We start from the raw sequence: 27,024 nt of genomic DNA on the forward strand, positions 1-27,024 counted from the left end.
GGATAGACGTGTGTGGCGGTCCATTCTCTCTGCCTACCCCTACGGGGAAATGGCGTGATAGTAGTAGTAGTTATCCCGTCAAAAAACATATTTTACTTTTGTTGAAATATAAAACTCGAGGAAGTTGGAAAATAACAATTATTAACTCCATAAGGAACCTTCGGAAGTTCAAATAATCAATGAGGAAAAATTCATGAAGAAGGTGACCGTTGGATGGATCTCACCATGGATATCTTTAACTCTATTTTAGAAATATAGAGGATGCCATAGAAGAAGAAAAATGACTTTAAAAAACAGTTGATAAACATAGATAACATTTTTGTAAATTGTATTTCTAAGCAAAAAGTCACATATTTAATTAAAAAACGGTGTTTTAACACTAGAATATTTCATAGTCCTTGGACTGGCAAGACTGATCATCTTTCCTATGTGTCACAAAATTGATCAAGATACGCTACGATTGGTGTACCAATGCAGTGCCCTATGCACCATTAGGTGTGGAATGGGAATGATAATGATGAAAATTATCAGTACTTGCACTAATGCATTCAAAAGTTCTGTAGAGCGGTGAATTAATTTTTGTTGGTTAAAGTTGGGTTCTGGCTAACAACAATTCCACCATTGTTCGTCCATGTAATATTATTTTTCCTGTGGATATTTTTCTTATGTAAGAATGTCTAGCAAATTGAACGGTTTGGGCAGGTAGTAAGAAATTGCCTTAAGGCAATATGCCCGCCCTTATGCATATATGTATGTTAACTGAATATGAATATAAAGTATTTAAATAAATAAACATCCTTTTCGGCAATCTTTCAAATAATAATTATTATTCCCGTGTATAGTAAAGTCTAATCATCCGTCTAACAGAGTAATTTTATAATAAAAAGTATTTTCAGGCGCTGCCTGGTAGATGAAATCATTCAGCCAGATGAATCTCATCTACATCGGTAAAGGTTTCAGAATTTTTAGTTGACAAAAGTCAGCAGATGGAAGAGTTAAGGAAATGTGGATGTTCAAACACAGGAGAATGGTGAGTGTTACAGGGTGTAAAGTAATCACTGAAACCAGCCAATAACAAGTCGTTAGCACTGTAAATGTCTAAACTTCCATATTCCTTATGAAAACAGTTTTCCATAAGGAATACTCAAATGACGCTAATCCTGTCACTCCTGTCTGGTTATCTTCCGTAGATACAAGACTTCTATTTGCTTTTGTTGGCTAATATGATTGTGCAGCCCAGGTCTAACAGTTGCATGGTGTCGGATCCCCCGTCCAGGATTCTGTAGGCGCAAGAGGCGAGCTTCTCGCATATGCTGGCCTTCTGCTTGTTGCTGAGGGTCGGAGAGTTGATCACGGCTTCGTTCAGCTGCTCCAGGAGTTGGGAGGCAGAGTACGCTTCGAGGATGAACCTAGAATAGAACAATCACACCGTTAGAAAAGGCAACAACAGATTGTCACGTTTTTCTCCAGTATCTGGCAGAGTAAGTGTGGCTAGGGGAGAAGAGAGAGGGTAGAAACTAGGGGTTTATGAGTAGATTTAGGGAGAGGGAACATATTCAAAATAGGACGATTACTTAAATTTAATTTATTTGATTATTAATAATATTTTAATGGACATTTACAGCTTTTCTGATTTCAAAAATATATTTTAGAATATAGGAAATATACTAAAAAATACAAAACTGATAAATCAAATAAATCAGGCGTTTACAAGTTAACTTGTCGCAGACTGCAATTCGTTTTGTACTGGAAAAACTTCACGTACATTTAAAACTTGAGATATAAAAAAAAAGAACTTATTTAATTGTAATATATTACTCAAATATTTCTTTAAAAAAAGGAGATATTCAATACTTGGGCAGGTTTGTCTCGCCTTACCTGTCAATGAAGTTTTCTAAAGCCGTGTATTCGGTGACATTCATAAATTCCTTCATCATTTCATCAGGAACTAACCCAGTCACCTAAAACAAAACACATGACAAAATATTATATTAACACACCATAAAAAATATTCATTTTTCTTTAGTGCAGTGGTTCTTAACCCTTTCAAAGTCACGGTGCACTTTAATAGATTAGATGCATAAGCAAAAAATTGCCAGTTGATGCCGCCCATCAATTAATAAATGCGTTTGTCGTGTCTAGAGTGGTTATTGAAATGGTATCTACGCAGGTCTACCGATGAATAAAATGACTCGCCTTACAGTCTGTATTGAATGCCGCAGCGAGACTTATTTTTGGAATCTCTAAGTTCAGTCATATCACTCCACTACTTCGGGAATTACACTGGCTACGTTTTCTACAGAGGGTGGAATACAAACTCTGTTGGCTTATGTATAAGTCACTGCACAACTCTGCTCCAGAATATCTAAGGAAACTCTGCCTTCCAGATGAACTAGCTGACAGACGTCTTACGCTTAGATCAGCTACATCTACGTTGAAAGGAAAAGTTATTATACCTCTACGCAAATAGCGCACTAAATTTGGCGAACGCGCATTTGCAGTCGCAGGCCCTACGGCATGGAATGCTCTCCCAGCAGAGGTCCGAAACTGTGAGAGTGAAGTAATGTTTCGGAAGAAACTTAAAACCCACTTGTTCTCTAAATCATTTGAATAAATTCTTAGCATGTGGTGACAAAGTACATTATTTTTTAAAATTAAAAAGTTGAAATTATATTTATATCTTTATATAATCACTTTGTAAAGCGCCCTTGAGGTATTATATTACAAAAATGGCACTATATAAGTTATCCATAATAATAATAATAACAGGAAAAATTTGCAGTGAAAAAAAAAAACATTAAAAAATAGAGAAAAATATGCCGACATAACATGACATAACCTAGATAAATTATTTAAAGTTCATACAGTAGACACTATACAGGGTGTTCTTTAAGCCCTGTCACATCCGAAACCACTATGATCAGTATGAGCATGAAGACACATTGGCACATTAAAGTAAATTTTTAGAATGACTAGAATCTTAAAAAATAAAATATTTGAAAAAACAAACGGTTGCTTACTTCTGCAGGGGAGAAACGAGAAGGGGGGAGTCTGATACACCGTCAACCGCACGGCCGCGCCCCCCTCGCTTCTCCCCTGCAGAAGTAAGCAACCATTTGCTTTTTTTAAATTTTTATTCTAAATATTTTTTTTAATATGCTAATATGTTTTCTTGCCCACACTGATCATCGTGGTTTCGGATGTGACAGGGTTTAAAGAACATCCTGTATACAAAATAAATTATATTATACAAATTTACAAAGAAGAAAAATAAAGGAATTTACATGAACAAGTCACTCAGATACCAGAATAATATCAAAATTCTTAAATTCTACACAAGTCGTGGTCAAAATAGTTTTGTTTTCAAAGGAAAAAAGTAAATAATCTCCCTAATAAAGTAAAAATATTAAAACTAATATATCACTAAATAAATTCAAAATAAATTATAATATTTAAATTACTATTCTGTATTATTATTTTCAGTTTTTCTCTTCATTTTGTATTTTTTTTTTTCTCATGTATATTCAAAATGATTTAACTTCAAATAACTTAATAACTATAACAGTGTAAGTCACTCTCAAGGCGCAAAGGCCTAGTCTTTTTTTGGAAAGTTACAGTTGTAAGATTAACTAAATATATAAAAGTAGATTGTAATAGGAAAAAAAAACACGAATCATTTTATATAACTACATTAACTATAGTCCTTAAAATATAGTTTGATTAGAATGACATTTGTCAGAAAAAGTGACGACATAACTTGGTAGTAACGTCTAAGGAGTTATTTATATTGACACACGAAAAATCATTAGTATCTGGCGTGTTAATTTATGTTTTTAATACAATGCTTGACACATAAATCAACATTAATATATAAAATCCGCTTTAAAACTTAAAAAAAACTAAAATAAACCTAATTATTATAGACGTTCTTACAAGGTTACATAATTTTGCAAAAACGTTAGAGATGGACAAATTGATCAATGTAAATTGATCGAATAAAAAAAAAATTCATTTGATGTTGTTCATGAAAAAAGTATACATGTCTTATTTTTTGGTGAATAATTGTGTTAAAAACACTATAATAGGCTTGTTTTTATATCAATTTTCGGAAACAGAGTTTCATGATTGCATGAAATATCTGATAAAATCGATTTGATTAGTGATCAGTAATTTCCCATCACTAATGAAATTAGTTTGACAGCTGTCATTCTAATCCTGCTATATTTTAAGGACTATAATAATAATAACTTCTATTACAAATTAAACAGATAACATATAAGTTTAAAAAAAAAGAAAATATGTAGGAATATCGACACTGGAAAGGAAAAAGTTACCAAGCGACATGTGGCAACTTTACAGAAGAACCAAAAGTTTTATAAAAAAATTTAATAAAGCATCTCGTATTTTAAAATTTCTATTTGAATTACATAGGAATCACGCCAAAATAATACTATGTATAATTAAACAAAAAACTTTAATTGACTCTTCTGTAAAGTTGCCACATGCCACATGTCACTTGGTATCTTTTTATTACCCTTGACCAAATGGAATTTATTTGATGTGAAAATCAATCAATGCGCTTGTCTTTATTTTTATTTATTAAAAAAAAATATATATATTTTTTATTTTTGCACCACAACAGGCCTGGAGGCCCATTGACAGTGGTGAATTACATCACAAAACACCCAGGCTTGAAAAAAATCACATTAAATTTTTATGTTCTCACCGGGAATCGAACTCGGAACCTTCCGTGAGTGAGTCAAGTGTCTTGACCACTACACCACGGAAGCCGCCAATTATGTTTGTTATTCTTGAAAAAAACTGAGTTCATACAAATATGATGTTGAAACCTGTAACAATTATCCTGGCGCACTTGTACTAAGCTCGTGGCGCACCGGTTAAGAAGCGCTGTCTTAGAATCTCAGAGTAATAATTCACTAGAAGCCCTTCAGCTCTATTGCATATAACAAAACCGCTCAAAATTTTAGGTTAGGTTTTTAGTTTAACAACAAACATGCAATGGACGGTTTTAGTTGAAAGTATATTTAAGGTTTGTAACCCTCAGGGGGCGATTACCGGTTAGGATACAAAGAATTGTTACCTCGATGATGGAATGTTTGTTGACTGTTCCCCCCAACCTCGCACAGCTCTGCAGACAGGTAATGGCTCTCCTGAGGTCACCTCCGCTGCTGTCCACTACGGCCATTAGTGACTCCTCATCGTACACTAAATTCTCTTTATCGCAGATAAACTTCAACCGATTAATCACCTAGAGAAGTCATAATTTTTTAAATTAAAACATTTAAAAACAATATTGCGATCACAGTGATATTACGCGCTCTACCATTTAGAGCCACCCGTACCCACAAAAATTTAAGCGGGATTGTCAAACAATAGGCCATACTTAGATCGAGAATTACCAAATTGATATTAATTTGAATTATAATTGCTTTTTGATAAACCTATGTATTTATGTTCTTAAAGGTAGGTATTATATATTTATTATTGCAAGGTTATTCTTGTTCTTATTTTTAGTGGTGGGGGTCAGTGCTATACAAGCTCCCGACGTCATTGCGACCTGTGAAGATCTATTGTGACGGGTCCCTATGAATAGTTCTCGCCCTCCAAGCGCAGGCTGTTAGGAAAGGGGGGAGCTCTTTAACACCCTCAGGTTTAACCAGTGGTCCATAATTCTTCTGTATCCTTTACAATCCACCATAATACATTCTGCATAAATTTTATTTTAACCATTTCATGTATCAACATTTTCACAAGGCCAAAATTTAATTTAGTTTATTTGGTTTACATTCCTTATGTTCCTAAGAACACATATTAGTAATATTACAAACTAAGTAAACAGACAGGCGAAATTCCCTTCTACATTGAATTTCATAAATGAAGAGATTTTCGGATTATATTTCCCTTAAAAAAAAATTTTCTTGCAACTAGCGAGAATCAAACCCGCAACGCCAATTTGGCAGTTCACTATTTAACCAACTGCACCACGGCGCGTGTTTATATTGTAAAAATATTACAACTGAATAAATTAAGAAGTAAACAAACAAATACCTGAATTTATTTCAACAGAGAGGGAAAACATTTTTGAGAAGGGAATATGGAAGTCTAGGCATTTACAGGGCTTATGACCTGTCATTGGTTGGTTTAAGTGGCCACTTTACACACTGTGTAACATTCACCATTCTGCCCATGTTTGAACATCCACATTTCCTTAACTCTTCCATCTGTTGACTTTTGATCATAAGCCCTGTAAATGCCTAGACTTCCATATTCCCTTCTCAAAAATGTTTTCCCTCTCTGTTGAAATAAATTTAAATATGAATAACTCCCTGAGGAGGAAATCCAGCCAGTCTGCAAGCATTTGGACATACTCCAACATTGTTGAAACAAATACCTTTTCTCTGGCGAGCGGTTTGAAGCGAAACTTGGAACATCTGCTTGTGATGGGGGGTATTATGCGAGACACATAGTTACACACAAGACAGAAGCGTGTAGAGCGAGTTTCTTTTTCCATGGTGCGTCGCAGAGCAGCCTGCGCGTCCTTAGTCATGGAATCCGCTTCGTCGAGGATCACCAGCTTAAAGGGGGGACAAGGGCGGCCACTGAAAAGGAATATAAAATTGTCAGTAATGGTGATGATGTTGTGCTTCTTGTTAGTAATTAACAGGATCTGCAGATGTATGCAAGGAGTGATTTGCTGATGAATGTTGATAAATCTAAAGTAGTGGTTTTTGAAAGGGACAAAAGTATGAGTAAATGTGAGATCATTGTGGACGGAGATAGTTCTAAAGACTCTAAAAATCAGGAAGAAGAATTTGTGTATCTGGGAAGGAAATACTAGGAACGGAAATACCGTGAAATATATTTATTTAAAACTTCAAGTACAAAAAATAAGTACTTTGGCGGACTTATTGCTTTTAGCAATATCTTCCAGCCAACCAAAAAACAGACTGGTCAAAAGAAGAGTTGCTCAAAAATTTGTAATTTGTAATGAAAATAAATATATTATTGTTATCAAAAACATTTTTCACTTTGTGGTATGACATTTTACACTTATGTTTATAAATTTGTATAAACCACTTTAATTTAGAGTTATACGTCGATCGGTTTCGAGGTTACTACCTTATCGTCAGGAATTGAACTAACGTATAATCACTAGAAAGAAGGTAAAATGAATCACAATGGGAATATTTTTAAAAGAGGACTCGAAGTTAAATTTAATTGATTATTTATTATTTGAAGTTTTTGATTAATGGCTTTACTAATTTCTAATCGTCCTAAATTATCTAAACGAAAACCATTTGTATTGACATCAAAATTTGTGCACCCGTTTCTTGATTAAAATCATGGTTTTCGGATATAAGATGATTTGCGAATTCTGAAAAATTATTATTACTGAGACATCTTATATGTTCTTTGATTCTAACTTTAAATTTACATGAAGTTTTTCCAATATAGAAATTTGGGCAATTTAAACAATTCAATTTATAAATTCCCAAATGATTTAATTTATCATCATTATCTTAACAATTTGATAATATTTTTTTTATCATGAAAATAAATACATTAAAAAAAAACCTTATGATTTAAGAATTGTTTTGAAGAAGAAAAAATTGTTTTGAGAAAGGCTTGCACATATTAACTTTAAAAAAAACATTGTGTTATACATATTAAAAGATAAAGAATGTGGAATCAGATAATGAGTACGGAAGAAGAGAGAAATAGGAACAAAGAAAAGAAAAGGGTTAAAAAAAAATATTTAAGAAAACATTAAAATACAGGGAGGGATTCAGGCGTTTCTTGAAGGTGATATTGGAAGGAGGGTACACAGTGTACTAAAATCAACCTAAGAAGCGAAGTATGGAATTGGAAAAAGATGGACGAAAATAGGCTGAATGCTGACAAAATGCGATATCTTAGTCAAATGCTTGGTAAAACTATGTACACTAGGTTAAATGTCAGGATCTATGCATTACGTAAGGCTACTTCCATACTTCACAAAAGTCAACAGGTAGGAGAGTTGAGGAAATGTGGATATGCGTAAAGTGGCCACTTAAACTCGCTAATGACAAAAACCCGGCTATGGTACCGTGGTAGTATTGTGGACCAAAGGTCTGAGGTTCAAATCCCATTCTGCCACAACTCAATTTCCATTTTTCCAGAACAAGTTATTTACAACTTTGAAGAAATGGGGTAAATTTTTTTATATTTGAGTAAATAATAAGAACTCAAGTATTTCTCTTAATTTAAAACAAAAAAATCTTCTCAAAAATGTTTTTCCTCTCTGTTGTAATAAATTTCGATGTTGATAACTCCCTAGTTATTTGTATCTATCGAAATACAATAGACACATGTTTGACAGTTCTACAGTATCTGATAGCTACTTAAAAAAATATCAAGTTTGGTTTTTGCTCTCCTATAAACCTTGCAAAATGCAGATTTGATAGTATAGGTGGGGGGCCATCCTTATGTCAGAGTAATTAAATGCATTAAAAGTATCTTTTCTTTTCATACATATCTACCTAACTGACCTAATCTTTATAAAGTGATTAATTCATTAATTGACTGTCCTGATTTGCTGGAGTTTGTGTGTTTCCGTGTACCTGGACGACATACCCGCCAGAGATCTCCTTTTTGTTCTGCAAGTTCTATGACCAACTATCACATGCACTCGCCTATCCCTAGGCTCCACAGATATGGCAATCAGTATGAGGACAAGGCTGATATATTTGGTACTGGACTTGATAGTTATAAAACGAATCTGATTTCTTTTTTCCTCTCGCAATATTATTCTTAAACTTTTCTTTATATTTAAAAATGTTTTTCCTTTTTTTGTTTTTTCATATTTATGTATTTATTTCGTTAATATTTTTGGTTGCTTATATGTATTTACCTATGCAATTTACATTATGCAATTTTATAATTTTTTGTTATGTATTTATAAATGATTTTTTTTTCATATGTACAAGGCAATTTATTCCGTTTATGTAAAAATAAATAAAATAAATATTTTAAATTTCATTTTCTCATTTCTTTTTTAAATTACAGTCGAACTTGGTTATAACGATCACGGAAGTAGCCAGATCTCAGATATAACGAGGAAACGTTAGTTGACATTTTAGTTTGTGGTTTTCTCCGTATATTTTTTCACTTTTATAATGAGCTTCTTCTCGGACATACCGAACAAAAATATTGTTAACAGTCGAGCAAAAACTCGTCAATTGTTTGAAAACATCATTTTCGAAATAAGAACCTAAGTAATAAAATTCAAATGGGAGACTAACTTATTACGGATGCTGCTGGGCGTTGGGATTGGTTTACGTTTATGTCGTTTATGATACTATGCAAGTGTCCTAAGTACCTAATTGTTGTTTTCGCCGACAACATTGACAAAGTATGACACATATGGTTGAAATTTCGTGTAAAAAATCCAAGCTTGGTGAACTTAGTAAGCACAGGCTCGGCACCTCATTACAATTTACAACTTCTCTTGTAGTTTATGAATGACATCCTTGTTAAGGGTATTTTTAGAATGTTTTTTTTAATGTTCTATGATCAATGCGTAATGAACATTACGGGTGGGTGATGTCAGATAAGTTAAAACCTAACCTTTGAATTGTAAACATGACTACTAACAAGCAGAAGTGTTTGAATTTGCGAAAAAGTGGCAATTATTTGTATGATATAATGTGTAGCGAAATACATTGAAGTGTGAAAAAATATTTCTCTATTCTTATCACATTGTGCTACTACTACTACCATCACGCCATTTCCTCGTAGGGGTAGGCAGAGAGAATGGACCGCCACACGCGTCTATCCTGGCATACAATCCTAGCCTCTTCCACATTCATACATCTTGTCATACATGCCCTTCGGTTCTGTCTGCTTTTGACATGACCAGACTTAAGATTTTGGTTTATCTGATCATGCCACGTCTTCCTTGGTCGTCCTCGTCTAAAGTTGCCGTTCATTTTTGCCATATACACTTGTTTTACCATTCTCTCGTCGTCCATTCGTTCTACGTGACCAAACCATCTCGCAGACCCTTTCTTAATCTTATCAATTATACTTGTCTCAGATTTACACTCTCGCCTGATTTCATCATTCGTAACCCTGTCATACATTGATTTCCCATACATTCGTCTAAGAGATCGCATTTCAACCGCGTTCACTCGGCTTTCATCCTTCCTCTGCCAGTTCCATGTTTCACTTCCATACATAAGTGTTGGGACTAAAACTCCGTTGTGCACTGCCAGTTTAGCTTTGATTGACATATTTTTATTCGAAATTAGTGCTTCGTTCATTTTGTTGCCCGCATTCACTCTTCTTTCAACATCTTTTTCTACTCTTCCATCTCTTGAAAACATGCTTCCCAGATACACAAAACCTTCTACTTGCTCGAGACATTCGTTGTTTACATTTATTATGCAGAAAAAATATAAATGCTTTTTTATCCGAATTTGAAATTTAGAAACAGGTATGTTTGTAAGCATTTATTATAATTTTCAATAGTGAAAATATGCAATGGCAATTGGATTTAAAACAACCTTTCTCTGGTATAACGAGTAATGCTTATAACGAGCAAATTCAGTCGGTCCCGTCTTCCTCCTAATACTCAAGTTCGACTGTATATCATATTAAATTAAAATTATAATTGATGTGAAAGTACGCTTATGAATAAATAAAAAAATACACTTGATACTCTAGAACCTGCCTACAGGCCAGTAAAGCTGGCTACATTCACAAATAGAAAAAAAAGTAATACGCAAATATTGTACACTTTCAATATATTTTTAATTTTTTTTTTTGTTGGTTAATTGAAATAAATTAATTAAAGATTAGTATTACTCACTCTGGCCTGGTGTTAGATGCAGTGAGCTGCGAGAAAGTCTTGACTTTATCCCTCACAACCTGGATGCCTCTCTCGTCCGAAGCGTTCAGCTCGAGGACCCTGTCCCTGGTGATGTCGCCGAAGAGCTGGCGGGCCGCAGCCAGGATGGAGCTGGTCTTCCCCGTCCCCGGGGGCCCATAGAACAGCAGGTGGGGGATGTCCCCGCCCGCGAGGCATTCCCGGAGTACCTGGATCACCTCGTTCTGCTCCACCACATCGTCCACTGTCCGTGGACGGCTGGAAGTTAATGTCGAGTAGACAAAAGTGAGCATTTTTTACACCTCCTCATGTTTGCATTCAATCGAGGAAATAAAGCTGCCCAATCTGCTAGCGATATTTGCTCAGTGTACGGTAAAGATGCTATGAATTATTGACTGATTTATTATTAAGAATATTTTGAGTTTGTCCAAATTTTTGTAGACAAGGACTGATTCACAGTATGTAAAGTGGCCACTTAAACCAGGCAATGAAATGTCATAAGCCCTGTAGATGCCTAGACTTTTATATTACCTTCTCTAAAATGTTCTTCATCTTTGTTGTAATATGTTAATATTAACAGCTTCCCTGCAGTGAAAGTGGATGATGAATTGACATCGGATATAGACATATGTCGAGGAGTCCGGCAAGGATGCATTCTGTCTCCTCTCCTTTTTAATATGTACTCGGAAGCCATTTTTAGAAATGCACTAAATGAACTAACAAACGGCATTAGCATAAATGGACAAATTATAAACAATATCTGATACGCGGATGATACTGTCCTTCTAGCAGATAGTATGGAAAGCCTGCAACTATTATTGGACAAAGTTTACACGGCAAGTTTGAATAAAGGGCAAGAGATGAATATTTCCAAGACTAAATGTATGGTTATTCGAAAAAAGCCACCAACTTTCCCAATGACTTTAAAACTTGGAGCGCAGTTTATTGAGCAGGTTCATCAATATAAATATTTTGGATGCTGGCTGAATGATAAATGGGATCACTCGCAAGAGATCAAAGTCAGAATAGAGGTGGCGCGAGACTGCTTTTTCAGGATGCGTGACCTTCTTTGCAGTAGAGACTTTAATTTAGACCTCTGAATGCGCATTACTCGATGTTACGTCTTCTCAGTACTTTTTTTCGGCGTCGAAACGTAGACACTCACCCAAAACACTTAAAAAAAGATCGAAGCCTTTAAAAGGTGGTGCTACAGGAGGATATTAAAAATCTCCTGGGTGGATAGAGTCCGAAACGATGATGTTCTCCGACGGATGGAAAAAGATAAAGAGGTACTGAAGACCACAAAGAAAAGAAAACTTGAGTACTTTGGGCATGTGATGAGAGGCGAAAAATATAAAATTTTACAAGTCATTCTACAGGGAAGGATTGAAGGGAGACGCAGTGCAGGTAGAAGGCTCATCTCTTGGCTTAAGAACTTGCGCGACTGGTTCCATTGCAGCATTCAGTCCTTGTTCAGGGCAGCTCCCAATAAAGTAAGAATCGCAATGATGATTTCCAACCTCCATCGGGGAGAGGAACCATAAGAAGAAGAACAGCATCCCAGGGAGCTAAATCCAGTCCATGTCTACAAAAATTTGGACAAACTAAAAATATTGTTGATAAATCCACCTGGTCTATGAAGTACAGAAATTAAAAAAAATAATTCAGGAGTTACCTAGTATGTAGGTGTAAAAATTAAATTAGATGAATTTCACCCGCACAAATAAAAGTTTCACCTCTTCAACTTTACAAACATCAACAGATGAAAGAATTGAAGGAATATAGATGTTCAAATATGGGCAGAATGGTGAATGTTACACAGTGTGTAAAGTGGCCACTTAAACCTGCCAATGACAGGTCATGAGCTCTGTAGATGTCTAGACTTCTATATTACTCTCTCTTAAATGTTCTTCGTCTCTGTTGTAATCTGTTGATTAATTATCATTGTTCATTATAGGCAGGCAGCCTGCTTTTTGTCTGCATTCTTCTTCCTTCAAAAAAGCATCCAAACGGTTTTTGAACTGGTTGACTGAAATGGAATGGACAACTAGGCTCCGCAATTTATTTTAGTCTGAAACCACCCTGCTGAAAAGGATGTTTTTCTCGATGAATTGGGGACGATAGAGATATTCATTTGTTGTCCTCTTGTACTCTTCATTGTAAAAAAAAAACAGACTTATGCTAACAGCCAATAAATAACACCTCTTATTTTGCTGGTTGAAAAAAATTGCCTTTCAGCAATAACCGCACCAATATGCAAATGTGTGTGTACAAGATGTTAGATAAATAAATAAAATACATTTAACAAAGTAGTAACAATTAAATACACAACATATCAAAAAAAATTGTTGTGCAGTGTTCATTATCAAAGACAAGCAAAGAAAAGAGGAATTATCAACAACAAAAAAGTAATTACCTTAATGAGCAAAATACTTCACATTTTATTTGTTGGTGGAAATTTACTATAGAAAGATAACAAATCAAATTATTTCATTTGAATTAAAATAAGTTGAAATGAAAATAAAATGTGTGAACTGTAGACACATGCTTCCATTAAGGCAGGCAGAAGAACAATGAAAAAAAGTTGAAATATTTAGAATATTATAAAAGATATTGCAACAATAACAGTACCAAAATGAAAAGCTCTGTATTGTTACAATAATGTTATACTAAGATTGTTTTGGTACAAGTGGGATTTAAAACCCAAGTAACAATTTTATAAAATACCTATCTATGTACCTGCATAACATATCGACCCCTCCTATGTAAAATTTTGTAACCAGAAAATTAAGGACAGTTTTTTCAAAACTTTACATTTGTTTGAAACATAATTTTTCAGGAGAGGGGTTTTTGTGATTTGCGACTGCGTAAACAATCTTTGTTTTAAAAAATTACTTTATTAGTTTATGATTAAATTAATTTTATGATTTTCTTTTATATTTCATTAGCACCCAATATAAATTATTGAAATGAGGAAAATCACTGTTTTAAAATATATATATATTTGTCAATAGACTATTAAACTAGTCAAAAAAAGTGTTGTATTTCTGAAATAACTCCGCGTGTGACGTCAGAGGTTCTTCTCTGTTAGTTTCAATTGGTTCGTTTACGGTAAGCAAACCGGATATCCTTCTCAGCTCTCATATCATTGGTTGGTTCATATGAACCAGTGACGTCGTTTAAAGTAGTGCGTTTTTATTGAAATATGTATATTTTTTTGTACATTTTCAAGAAACTTCGCTTTACAATTTAATGCTCTAATTTTTACCGCGCGCAGGAAAACATTTTTTGTATCCAATTTCCCCTAGGGCTGAAGTTCACCGTTAGGGATCTTGATGCGTAATATTGTGTTTTGAAAAAACAATAAGACTTTGATATTATTTTTAAGCCGGTTTTAGCAAGTTTTGGTGAATTTTTCAGGTAATCGATGCGTCTCAATACTCGCTATGAATTTTAAAAAAAACAAATCGCCATGAGGGGCGAATATTGTGTTTTGAAAAACGATCTCAAGTTTCGGTTGTTTGATTTTCGCGGGACGAAAGAGATGACTAGAAGAAGCGTATCAGTTACGACTGTGTAACTTGAGCGTGTGTACCACTGGCAGCTCCTGACCGAAAACATTGGCAGTGCATTTCTTTGTCAACTCGTATATTATTAAGTTCAATAATATTATAATAATATGATAGGTCTGACGTGATAAACGAGCAATAGTATGACAGCCCGCGCATCGGAACCAGAAATGCTAAATGCGCCCGACATAATACGCACATTAAAGTTAACTAAATTCGTACTAATATCATGTCATTAGGCATGTTCAAAGTGACATTACAAACGAACTTCAAATCTGCGCATGCGTTGGCAATGCCCGGAATATGTATAATATCTTCTCCCTCTAACGCACAATTTATCGGTATGAAGCATTGTCTGTCTCGCTCAAATGACGATTTTAGGAGATGTGATATATTTCTTACAAATTCAGGGTAAAAGATTGTGCAAAAAAGAATATGCACTGGGACGATTGCGCATGCGTAGATAAAATGAGAAAATCATCTGCTTGAGTTGATTTCGCTAGATCTTTTGGCGCTAGTATTGAATATTAGGATGTTTACGTCTATAATATTGCAGCGAATCCCTGTTTCTTTCTAACTCCTTATAACATAGTTTTAATATCAATAAAATTACTAATTTATTTACACAAATTTTTACTTGGCAGTGCACTGCACTTATGCACATACTAAGAAATAGCCTCTGGTGTGTACTGGAAGTCCGCAGTCAGATTCCTGGCAAGGTACACGTGAAATATTAATTTTAAAGGTTGTTTAGACTGCAATTGGTGTAAACCTGCTATCTAACACTTTTTAGGTAAATTGCGTATTTGATATAGTCAGAAAGAGAAAAAAAAATGCATATAATACGAAAAACCGCTAAATCTATATCACAATTAAAAATCAACAATATTTTGAGTATGTGCAAATTTTTATGGGCAAGGACTGGATTCAACTCTCAAGGAAGCTATTATAGAAGAAGAATATTATATTCTTGCATGGTAGGCAAACGCGCTGAACATAGTTTTGTATAGTCGTTAAATTTTAATTATTGATGAAGACAAAATAGCGAAAAAAGGTCTTGTGCTTATAGGTTATGCCGTTCATGTTTTATGATAAATGGATACGTAAATATTAAAGGACGTTTTTGTTAGTGCAAAATCGGCGTCAAACAAGTTTGATTACATTTGGAAATGAGGTAAAATGAAACATACTATTTCTCGACCCATGGAGCTGGCGGTCCTTTTCTAACTGGTTTTGTAGTGTCTGATCCACTCGGTTTATCGAACGACGGACCTAATTTCCCGGTCTTTAAAAAGGCTTGCATTGTGGTTCTACAACACTAAATAATTTCTAATTAAAACTGGTCTAATTCGAATACGAGAACATTAAAACTCCGAACGGAAAATATCACAACACGACTCACAAAAGTTATAGCGGGAAGCGGGAAAGGATATTGAATCTTAGAAACAAAATGTCAAAACTTGCCGGGTGTTACAAGACTTAATTTTTAAAATAAAGTACTTTATTAACTGTATCCGAAAACCACATCAAAAAGTTTAAAATCTACCATTGCGTAAAAACTTTACCGCCTGTATTTTTTTATACCTTTTTATATAATGTCTATTATATTATTTCATTTTCTATGGCAATATTAAAAAAAATAAATCTATGGTTAGGTGTTAAAAGCTTAGAAAACGTACACAAAAATAAACAAATTTTTGGCGGGATGCTGATATTGTCAATGTCCCAAATGTCATAAAAATCAGTTTAAAATAAACACATTTTACTTGATTTTAAATTTGAATAATAAAAAATGTCTCCAAAGAGGTCAACTCGTTCGTCAGGTACTTCAAATAATGAAGAAATGGAAACTGAAAAAATATCAAAGCCTAAAAAAACGAAATCGGAAAATTCTGTCATGTTTTTATCAACAGGTAAATGTTCAATTTAAAATAGAATACTGCGACTTGTTTTCTATACAACTTTAAATATTCTCATTTAATTTACAGATAAGATATTTCCTATTACTTCTCCGACGAATATCATAACCTTGAAGCACCCGGGAAGCCAGCAGCCCGCGAAGTATATCTTGAACGCTTCCGAAAAGAAGTTTTATGAAATTCGAATTCACGAAGAACAATTTTCTTCTTGGCTTGTCGGGGAAACTGTGACGTCAGACGGAAGCATCTATATGACAACACCCGTAGATCCTTTATTTATATGTAAGTACTAAATTGATATTTTAATGAATTTAAACTGCACATCAACAACAATGTTTTGAGCATGTCCAAATGTTTGTTGACAGGCTGGATTTCCTCCCTAGGGAGTTATTTAGATCTAAATTTGTATAAGAAGAAGTATAGACATTGGAAAATAGTTTTCAGGCAGTGCCTAGTGGGTGAATTGGTTCAGCCGGATGAATCTCACCCACATAATAAAGGTTTCAGCTCTTTTACTTCACAATCACTTCACAAGTCTACAGATGAAAGAGTTGTGGAAACGTGGATGTTCAAACATAGGGAGAATGGTGAATGTTACACAGTGTGGAAGTGGCCACTTAAACCAGCCAATGATAGGTCATAAGCCTTGTAAATGGCTTCCCATATTCCCTTCTCAAAAATGTTTTCCCTCTCTGTTGCAACAAATTTAAATATGAATAGCTCCCTAGGGAGGAAATTGCAGCATTCATTTGTACGGCAAAGTTTCCTGACAATGTACGAAAAAATAATAAAAATGGACTACATAAAATCTTACGCTGTTCTATTTCCAATTATTTTTCAGTGCTGCCATATGTGAAATCTCAATGCACTAATCGTGCCATTCCTCTTGACCAACTCCTTTCATCCGAAGAAGAAAAAGACCTGGCAAAACTGTCTTGCATAGTAAATGATCTTAGTTCTATTGCTGATTTAAAGGTAAAACAACAATTAAATTAGTCTAAATACTACATATTTAATATTTAAAAACATTAATCGCCATAAGGGACCACCGATGTTAGAATTTAGCAATATTTACCAATACGCAGATCTGAAAAATGTATATATTTTTTTTACTTGTGACATCAGAAAACTGGTATTTTGACAATGTAAAACACTAATTATGTTGGCCTCTATCCAAAAAGTCTGGGGTTCGATTGCCGACATGGTTGACATAAGATTCTCCTACTATTTCGACAAGACTCTATTCATGTATTTTTTGTCTTTTTATAATATGTACTTATTAAATTTTAGTTTGTAATGTATGCATTATTTAAAATAAATTAAATGTATTGAATAAATGAATTGCATTTAAGGTGTTTTTACACTAGAATATTTGATGGTCTCTGAATTGGCACTTGAAGCGTAAGACTGAACATCTAACCTTCATGTAACAAAAATGATCAAGATACGTTGCGGTCGGGGTACCAAAGCAGCACCCAATGTACCTATTATTGTTTTAAGTCTAATGGTAAATTTTAGGATGCATCTTAATTTTGATAGATATGTTCAATGTTTGAACCTCTTTGATCATGGCCTTTTCGTGTCTGGGCGAATGAAGAACACAGGTCTGTATGTGTAATAGGACCAGAACCTTGGACTAATGTTTTCGACTCGATGGCTGCTCGGGGTAAAAATCCTTAAAAAAGAAATCGACTGCAGATCAGTCCGTCTTGTAGTGTATTGATTGGCGCATTCGCCGTATTCCTGGCAGGGTCGACGTGCAATATATGGTTTTACACTGGTTGTGTAATATTTGCACTTGGAGTGTAAGACTAACACCAATGTTACCTTATCTTTCATAGGTTCAACACGAGAAATAAAGATATGCTAGTTGTGCCCACTACTAGACGGAAAAAAATTAATAATTCTTTTGCCTCAAACTGCTTACGATTCTACAACAAGGTATCTCTTGAAATTCAGGCTTTGCTTTTCAAATTGAAAGATTTAGCCAAGCGGAGGCTGTTTGGAAAGAGCTACTATAGAGTCAAATAATATTTGCAAGACAAGCTTGGCATTTGATTTGTGTTTCATCATCATCATTCCCTTTCCGCAGCATATCTTGATCATTTTTATTACAAGGTAAGATGATCAGTCTTACGCTTCAGGTACCAGTCTCGGGACTATGAAATATTCTTGTGTGAAAACACCCCTTTAAATTATGGATAAAAAAATGCATTTAAATACCTTCTTTTTTTAATGAATAGAATATAATTTTCTCATTTTTTGTGACAAAAAAATTGTGTTCTAATATCACCACTCATTTTTTTACTTATCAAAAATTCTTCCAGTAGCCTTTATTTCAATTAAAAATAAAATGTATACCCACACACAGGGCATGCCTTTGTGGGATTTTTTTGTGTTAATGTAATAGTTTTTTTGCGTATTTGTAATTATATGTATACCTATTGTAATGCAAAAAAGAAATTATAATAAATAAAATAAAAATATTTTTTAAATCAACCATGTCGAAAATCGAACCCGAGACCTTTTGCATGGTAGGCAAACACGCTGACCATTACATCACAATGCCTACGACAAAGATTTGTGTTTATTGATTTAGATTTATTTGTTTGTTAGGTTAATTTTCCTAATTGTTGAATTGTATTATATAGTTATAATTCATTGACATTTATAAGTGATTCATCCTATGTAAAGAATATACTAATACAATTAATCTAGATACGCTGTTATTGAAGTACCAATGCAGTGCCCTATGTACCACTGGATGCGGATAATGAGATGATGAGGATTATTTCGTATAAATAAAACTACATATCTAAAATTCTGTACATAAAAATAGTAAAAAAAAAACAAACATGTATGAAAAACTTGAGGTCAATGATTATGATCTGTCGATCATGAGATTTTTCACATAGCTACTTATAAGTATGTAAAATTATTCATTACAATTTCTTGAAACTCACGTCTGATTTTATTTCAAGGGCCCTGTAGATCTTTGCGCTTATAAATACAACGAAGACAAGGCTCTCATTTGGTTAGAGGCGAAGGTCAGGCGTCTTGTGAGCGTTCTTAAAGATCTCAAATTACATGTGAAGTCAGGTGCCGTTTCCAACACCTTCGTAACAAGTTCATTAAAAGAAGAAGAGGATGACGATGAAGGTAATAAAAAAAAACATTTGAAAACAGAATTATTATAACCATGCACTTTACAGACATTCATAAATAAAATATTGTCGCAGAATGCATAGACAAATGAATAAATAATTCATAAATTTGAAAAGGGAATATGGATGCCTATGTGTGTATAGATATTTAAATCTCTTATTGGCTGGTTTGAATAAACTGAAATGTTTTCCCTTTTTATAATCTAAATAAACTTTTCAATTTGTTGTAAGTAACTGTGTAACACAGATACGTAGAAACTTATCTGTGGTAGGACAGGAGCAAACTTTGGATTTCTAATATGGGATGCACAACACTTCCATTAGACGACAACCCTAATTATTTAATTAAATAATGTTTTAAAAATATTAAGAAAACCAAAATAATGAACATTTAACAATCCCATTACTATTGAACTTTTTGCTGCTATCAGTAGCTAATATCATAACTTGTCATTTTATTGTGTTATTTACATATTGAGATGTGAAAAAATACTAACCATTGAGACATTTTTGACAAAAAAAAAAAATTGCTTTTCGAATTTGGGATCTCTCGTGTTTGCACTATTTACCACCAATAGGCCACAGCGGAAGAGACATGAGGAAGGTCATATGTGACTCAAAACATGACTAATTTATTTTCAATTATAGAATGCTGAGACAGAATATTTTAAATAAAACAGATACCTTCTGGAATATGAATCTAACTATCAAAATAAATTAAACAATTCTAAAATGAAAATGTGTTAATAGATTCTAAAATCTCCTAAAGTTGTAAATAAAATATAATGCTAACTGCTATGTTAATTGCAATTTTTGAATCTTAACATTTAATAATATGTGTATTAAAAAAATATGGCGTTGTGTCAAAAACTGAGACAATTCTAAAATGAAAATGTGTTAATAGATTCTAAAATCTCCTAAAGTTGTAAATAAAATATAATGCTAACTGCTACGTTAATTGCAATTTTTGAATCTTAACATTTAATAATATGTGTATTAAAAAAATATGGCGTTGTGTCAAAAACTGAGATTTTTGTATATTATTTTGCTGGGAAAGGTCCACCTTAGGTTATTGGCATCTTCCATCGGGAATTCGTCATCAGGTCATGTAGATGGATTGCCTGTTGAGGAGTTCTAATTTGAATAACGGCAGCCTTCCTGTCAAAATTTCTCCCATGCGTCAATTGCCAGTTCGAGTTTGACTTACATTTAATTTTCATATTAAAACAAATGCCATTTTTAATATTTAGATAGTAAATTTCCTCGCCAAACTATGTAGCGGTGAGATTCCTGGAAAATGGGCATAGAAAATATTTACTATTTGTATTCCAAAATGGAGTTTTTAAATATCTCTAGCCTTGTTTAAACGAAGATTTAGTGCAGACTTAATCTGCATCTTCAGAATAATAAACTTTTTGCTTGATTCCTCTTGGCTTAGGAATAATGAAATTACGTTCCTCGGTCATCAGAGGACTAATCATGGAATTCAATCGCCTTTGCCCAAAGTGATCATGATGGAGAATATGTTTCACAATCTTGATTATTTTGAAGTAAAGTTGACATATTTCCCTTGACTTTGACTTCCACTGCTGGCTGTTTGTCGGCAGATTATGTCAGAACTTCGGGACGAGAACCTGACTAGCTAGGACGCAAAGGAGTTGGCGGCCAATAGAGATGCATGGAGGCTCTTTGTGGATACCACATACCCCAACTAGGGAGCGGACATGGAATGATGATGAAATTTAGTGTTAATATCTTCATTAATTTGTTTCAGAACCCTACCTCAAATACGCCCATGGTCTGGTTTCCGAATATTTGGATGACGAACTGAGTCAACTTCTTTTTGCCAGATTCAACTTCAAACCTGAGGAGATAGCTAAAGTAGGAACGAAACGCAAATCCGAACAAAATGGCACCGAGCAGAATAAAAAATCTAAAACAGAAAAGGAAAATGAGAATGAAGAAAACGTTGAAATTAAGAGTGAATTTTTCACCAGCTCGATGCCAAATGTTCCGGTCAAGGCTCCCGTTTTGACTACCAAAGAAAAACAGCTGCAAAAAGCTGCCAGCGGAACCAAAAATATTATGTCTTTCTTTGGAAAGAAGAAATGAATAATATGTGGATTGTAATTTTTTAAAATGTATTTTATAAAAATAAATGTTTTAATTTATTGAATTCGGTGGGTCGAGGACAATCAACAATTAATATTAAATATTTATTTACAAACTTAACACTTTCTGTGTTCAGGCGGATGAAAAATACAGTTCCACGTGTGAAATAGAACCAGAATCCTGGACAAGTGTTTTCAACTTAATGACTGCTCTCGGGTACATATCTTGAATAAGAAATCAAATAGAGATAAGTCCACTTCGTTGTGTAGTGGTTGGCGTGTTCACTTACCATTCTTGAGGTCCTGGGTTCGATTCCTTGCACGGTGGATGTAAAAAATTGATTACAAAGGTCGATTGAATTGCGGTATATAATTGTTCCAGGACTGGAAACCTGAAGCGCTAGACTTATCATTTTAACTTCATGTAATAGATGATCGAAATACGCTGCAATTGGTTTATACACAGTGCCCTATGTACCACTGGGTGAGGAAAGGAAATGATGAAACAACTTCACAAGAAACGAGTATTTATTTACATAATTATGTATTAGTATTGGAAATATTTCCATACTTTGACCACTCTTCTTGGCTGTTACAATCGATCCTCATGTTCCTGATGTTTAGACTTACCCCCTGTTGTAATGTTAGTGATAATGCGTATTCACCTATACAGATGTCCCTGTAGGTAATAAAAAAAATAATCTGTAGGTACCGTATAATATTTATATTTTCCAAAGTACGTATTCAATTTACATAACAATATTTACAAGAAAAAACACTAAATTTCATTATGCATTCAATATAATATTTGTTTGTATAATAGATTGTTAAATGCCCCCCAAAAGGGTCATTATCGATCACCCTAATAGGGAAATATCACTTTATTTACATTTTTTAAGTAATAAAGGTCTATGAACTACTGTTCAGTAAAATAAATAATTTTGGTTACTTAGTAGAATAAAAAGTATTTTTAAATTTGGCCATTCCATTGGCCACGCCCCCAATACGTCACTATTCATGTTTATCCGTTTCTGACCATTCAAATTTGTTTAGAACACTGTCACGAATCTTGACGTCACAGCTATCAAGGCCAAACATGTCGTGTTTTTCTAGTGACATTAAAAAAAAAAATATTTTAAAAATTTATATAAGAAAACATTTCTCCACAATATCCGTATTGATTTTGAAAATACAATTAATTATTCTAAATCCATTTCATATATTTTTATCGGTATTCGCAGAATGTGATATTTCCCTATTAACACACTTCGGGCGGGTAAGGATTTGCGCCTGCGGACCGCTGGCGACGGGCGAAAATAATAGTCCCCCGCAAATTTCTTTAATTTATTTGAAATTGTTCTATCTTCAAAAATATTTCAAGAAAAAATTCTAAATACTGACTCAGCACATCCAAGCTATAAAATTACAAACGAAAACCAAATATTATTTGTAATTCATCATCATTATGGTTAAATTTTTTGAGCAAAACTCTATATCTATTTTATAACATTACATATTTTGTATAAAAAAAGAAGATTTGCATTGCTTTTTGAAAATTATTAGTTTAAGACCTTAACAAAGAGATTGGTATATAATATTCATATAAAAACATTGGATAATTCCTTTTTTTGCGCTGGCCTCATTTCAAATGCCAGCGCAAAAGGTATTTCTACCCTTCCCACCGTTGAGCATCGATCGACTGAACAGGTAGAATACCTCTCCCGCCCAAAGTGTGTTAATACAGTGACATTATAATAAATAAACAAAAAAAAATACAGCATGTTATTCAATAGATTTACTATTTTAAACATAATATGGATAAGAAAAAATTAAGTTCAGTATAATAAGTCGCTAGTGACAAAAATGATATATTTTCAATAGATTGGTACATTAATTTACAATAATTTTTATTGGAGTGCAATAGGGTTTTTTCACAAATCGGGAACAACGTAAAAAATACATAGAAATCTCTCTCTTTTTACACAGTTTTGAAATAAAATTGGTTAAAAAAATCTAATTTTCTGGTTTTAACTTGAAATTGCTTTCCTGAAAATTTTAGCAAAATGTAGTCAATACAGTTCTGCATCCGGCCAATGAAATAGTTATTAGACATGGGTTACAAATTTTAAAATTAAAAAAACCAAACACGTTCTGTAAAAGCTGCGAAGAACATGTATTTTTGAAGATAATGTTAACATGTTTGCGGCTATGCCGGCTTTAGCTATCAGTCCAAAAGACATTGGTAGTGAAGGCTGTAGTCTGCATGAAACCGAAGTAATTATATGGCAGAAGATATTGTATCACTCTAAAAAACAGCCAGCAACAGACGTGCCCCAGTCAAATAAGATTTACTTCAAACCATCAACTACAGTTCAATTGGAAGCGAAATATTCCAAAACATAAGAATTTTATGTGTCCATATGAGTGGATCCTATGAGAGAAAAGTGTCTACAAACATGCTAAGGTTTTTCAGTTTTTTTCATTTTAAGTTCAGGCATTATTAACTTTTTTAAGTAGTTGATAACATACGATATTTAAATTTAGTGGTCAATCATTACACCATACATTTCAAGACACATTTAATAAGATTTATTGTCTCGTATATATTGATACCCTCAAAGCAGAAGGGTATTATATTAAAAGTGTTAATTTAATGAGGAAGTTTAATGGTTTTCAAACTAAGCTAATAAAAAAAATATTTTATGTATCGTATTATCATTACTATGATTTTTTTTATGTTTTGAAATTACATCGCCACCACAATTACACGTAACGAGTTCAAGTCAGTGAATTTTCCATACATTTAAAAGGAGAACCCTGTACCTGTCAAAATACAATGAACATTGGAAAACATGGCTGCCCGGAAACCAGAAATCTATCACAACACATAAAACAAGGCATTGTAATTTATTACAGAAATAATACCGCGAGTAAGAAAACGTTTTAAATCCATTTTCCTGTAGCACTGAACATTCACATTATACAAATTTTAAAGTATGTACATTTCAAACTGTGTTGCACCGTGCATAATATTGTTAGAGAGAAAATTAATAAATATTTACAATATTTTGAGTTTGTTCAAATGTTTGTAGACAAAAGACTGGATTTCGACCCGTAGGGAGTAATTAAGATTAACAAATTACTACAGAGATGGAAAATATTTTAGAGAAGGGATATAAAAGTCCAGGCATTTACAAGGCTTATGACCTGTCATTGGCTGGTTTAAGTGGCCATCTGGTGATTTTATCCCTTCTTTAAAATGTTCTTCATCTCTGTTGTAATTTGTTAATATACATTTAATTTGTTTTGTTCTTATTAGTGATAAAACGGACAGTGGTTTCCGGCTAGCACCTAAGCAGAATAGCCTGATATTCGGCTCATTGTCTAATAAAACAATAAAAACACTCTGGTACTAGAATTTCTCTCATAGTTAAAAACAAAAATTTTAATGTCCATAAAATAAAAAGCGGTTTAAACATTTTCATGATATTTTTAACGGTCACTTATCCATCAATGTGGTTTTGGAGTTTATTCATTAAATAATTAGATTTTGGGTAGTTTACCCCTTGCGCTTTTTTTTTTTCTAGCAAATATATTTTTACTACAATATTTGAGTTTGTCCAAATGTTCGTAGACAAAAGACTGGATTTCACCCCCACGGGAGTCATCAAGATTAACAAATTACAACAGGGATGGAGAATACCTTAAATAAGGGAATATGGAAGTCTAGGCATTTACAGGGCTTATGACCTGTCATTGGCTGGTTTAAGTGGCCACTTTACACACTGTGCAACATTCACCATTTTGCCCATGTTTGAACATCCATTTCTTCAATTCTTCCATTTGATAAGCCCTGTAAATGCCTAGACTTCCATATTCCCTTATTTAAGGTATTCTCTATTCCTGTTGTAATTTGTTAAATATATTTTTAGTTAAAAAAAAATTTTTGATTAACATTTTTTTTTGCGCATTAAATTCTTTTTCTGAATTGACAAATGTTCTTATGGAAAAAGTCTGTTTTTCAAATAATGGGGGCTACTTTCTTGAAATTTTCGTAGTTAAATGGATATTAGGTATCCGCCGGATATTGAGCTACTATCTGGCCGGATATTAAGCTGGTATCCGGTCAGATAGTAAAACTAGGCCGGATACCAGACAGTTACCAGATATCCGTTCCATCTCTAGTTATTATTTTAACCCTTTTTTGGCAATGTACTTCTTGAAATTTTCACTATTGACAAAATCATCAGATTCGCATGTCAGACAAAATTGGACTTATTTTTACGATTTATCATAATATGGCGTATGAGATCAGTACATACATAATAATCTAATTGCTTAATATTGTTTGTGGTTATAAATTTGGTGGCACAAAGACACTGCGCTGTCCTTGGATCCCCTTCTTTCTCAAAAAACTGTCAAAAAGATCCTGCGACAGGCCGCCAATTTAAAAAAAAATTGAAAGACAGTTGCAAAAATTTGATTTATTTTGTTCCATATTTTTAAATAAAAATCTATTGTATCTCCATAAGGGAAAGGTTTATTTTTTCCTCGGATGGATGGAAGCAACAGTTTCAATTAATGTAAAAAAATAAAACAGTCATTGCGTTTTTTACATGACAATTTGCTGGGGCGGATGACTCCCACCATGACCTTGATCTAGTTACCTGTGTTAAGTGCTAATTCTATTTCAAAACAGTGACTAGAATGTTATTTTCTTTTTAAACTAAAGACTATGGTGTTGTAAATGTGTAATCAATGTCTATTTAGATTGTACAGTCTATACAAGAGTAAAAAAATAGTGGGAAATTTTAGTGCCATCAGAAAATATATTTTTTTTAAATTCTAGGATATTACAAGAAAAACATTTAATTATATGGCAATTCTTTCCTAAAATTAATAAAAACACATTTGCAGTTATGTCGGTATGGCCGTCAGTACAGAAGACATTGGCAGTGAAAAGACGACTATAGCCTAGGTGAAACTGAAGTAATTAAACGGTAGGAGAAGATATTGTTTCCTTATAAAAAAAACCGTGAGCAACAATGAGATTTGCTTCAAACCATCAACTATGGTCCAGTCGGAAGTGCAATATTAATAAAAATGGGAATGTTATATGTGTCCAGACCCTAAGTGGGTCCTAAAAAAGTGTCTGCAAATATGTTAACACATAGTATCCCGGAGCCGTGTAAACACGTGATTGTATAAACACGCGTTGTATCCCGGTCCTGAGTTTTCAGTCGTCTAAAAATGTGCATTTTATTGGCATCTAGTGACTTCTGTTATAACTTTTTCATAGTTTAATGAATAGCAAATACTCGAATCATTTCAAGGGTGTCATCTGATTTCCAATATCGATAAATATAGGGATCT

At 33.6% G+C, this 27,024-nt stretch overlaps 2 protein-coding genes across 2 annotated transcripts; one reads left to right on the forward strand and one right to left on the reverse strand.

Annotated features, from left to right (window-relative positions):
* Positions 1-798: 798 nt before the first annotated feature.
* LOC148280181 (replication factor C subunit 4) lies at positions 799-15,862 on the reverse strand. The gene is made up of 6 exons (XM_088228808.1): positions 15,648-15,862; positions 10,871-11,146; positions 6,413-6,620; positions 5,102-5,269; positions 1,879-1,961; positions 799-1,409 (listed from the first exon to the last, which is right to left on the reverse strand). The coding sequence occupies exons 1-6, from the start codon at positions 15,758-15,760 to the stop codon at positions 1,202-1,204; spliced, it is 1,056 nt and encodes a 351-aa protein (XP_088084934.1). The 5' UTR covers positions 15,761-15,862; the 3' UTR covers positions 799-1,201.
* A 242-nt stretch (positions 15,863-16,104) lies between these two features.
* LOC148280182 (ribonuclease H2 subunit B) lies at positions 16,105-21,746 on the forward strand. The gene is made up of 5 exons (XM_088228806.1): positions 16,105-16,370; positions 16,446-16,658; positions 17,218-17,351; positions 19,358-19,535; positions 21,315-21,746. Exons 1-5 carry the CDS (start codon positions 16,250-16,252, stop codon positions 21,650-21,652), a joined length of 984 nt encoding a protein of 327 aa, XP_088084932.1. The 5' UTR covers positions 16,105-16,249; the 3' UTR covers positions 21,653-21,746.
* Positions 21,747-27,024: the final 5,278 nt, after the last annotated feature.

Source organism: Micrasema longulum, unplaced genomic scaffold (genome assembly GCF_059751315.1).
Source record: "Micrasema longulum isolate JH-2025_06_02 unplaced genomic scaffold, ASM5975131v1 h1tg000609l, whole genome shotgun sequence".
NCBI lineage: Eukaryota > Metazoa > Arthropoda > Insecta > Trichoptera > Brachycentridae > Micrasema > Micrasema longulum.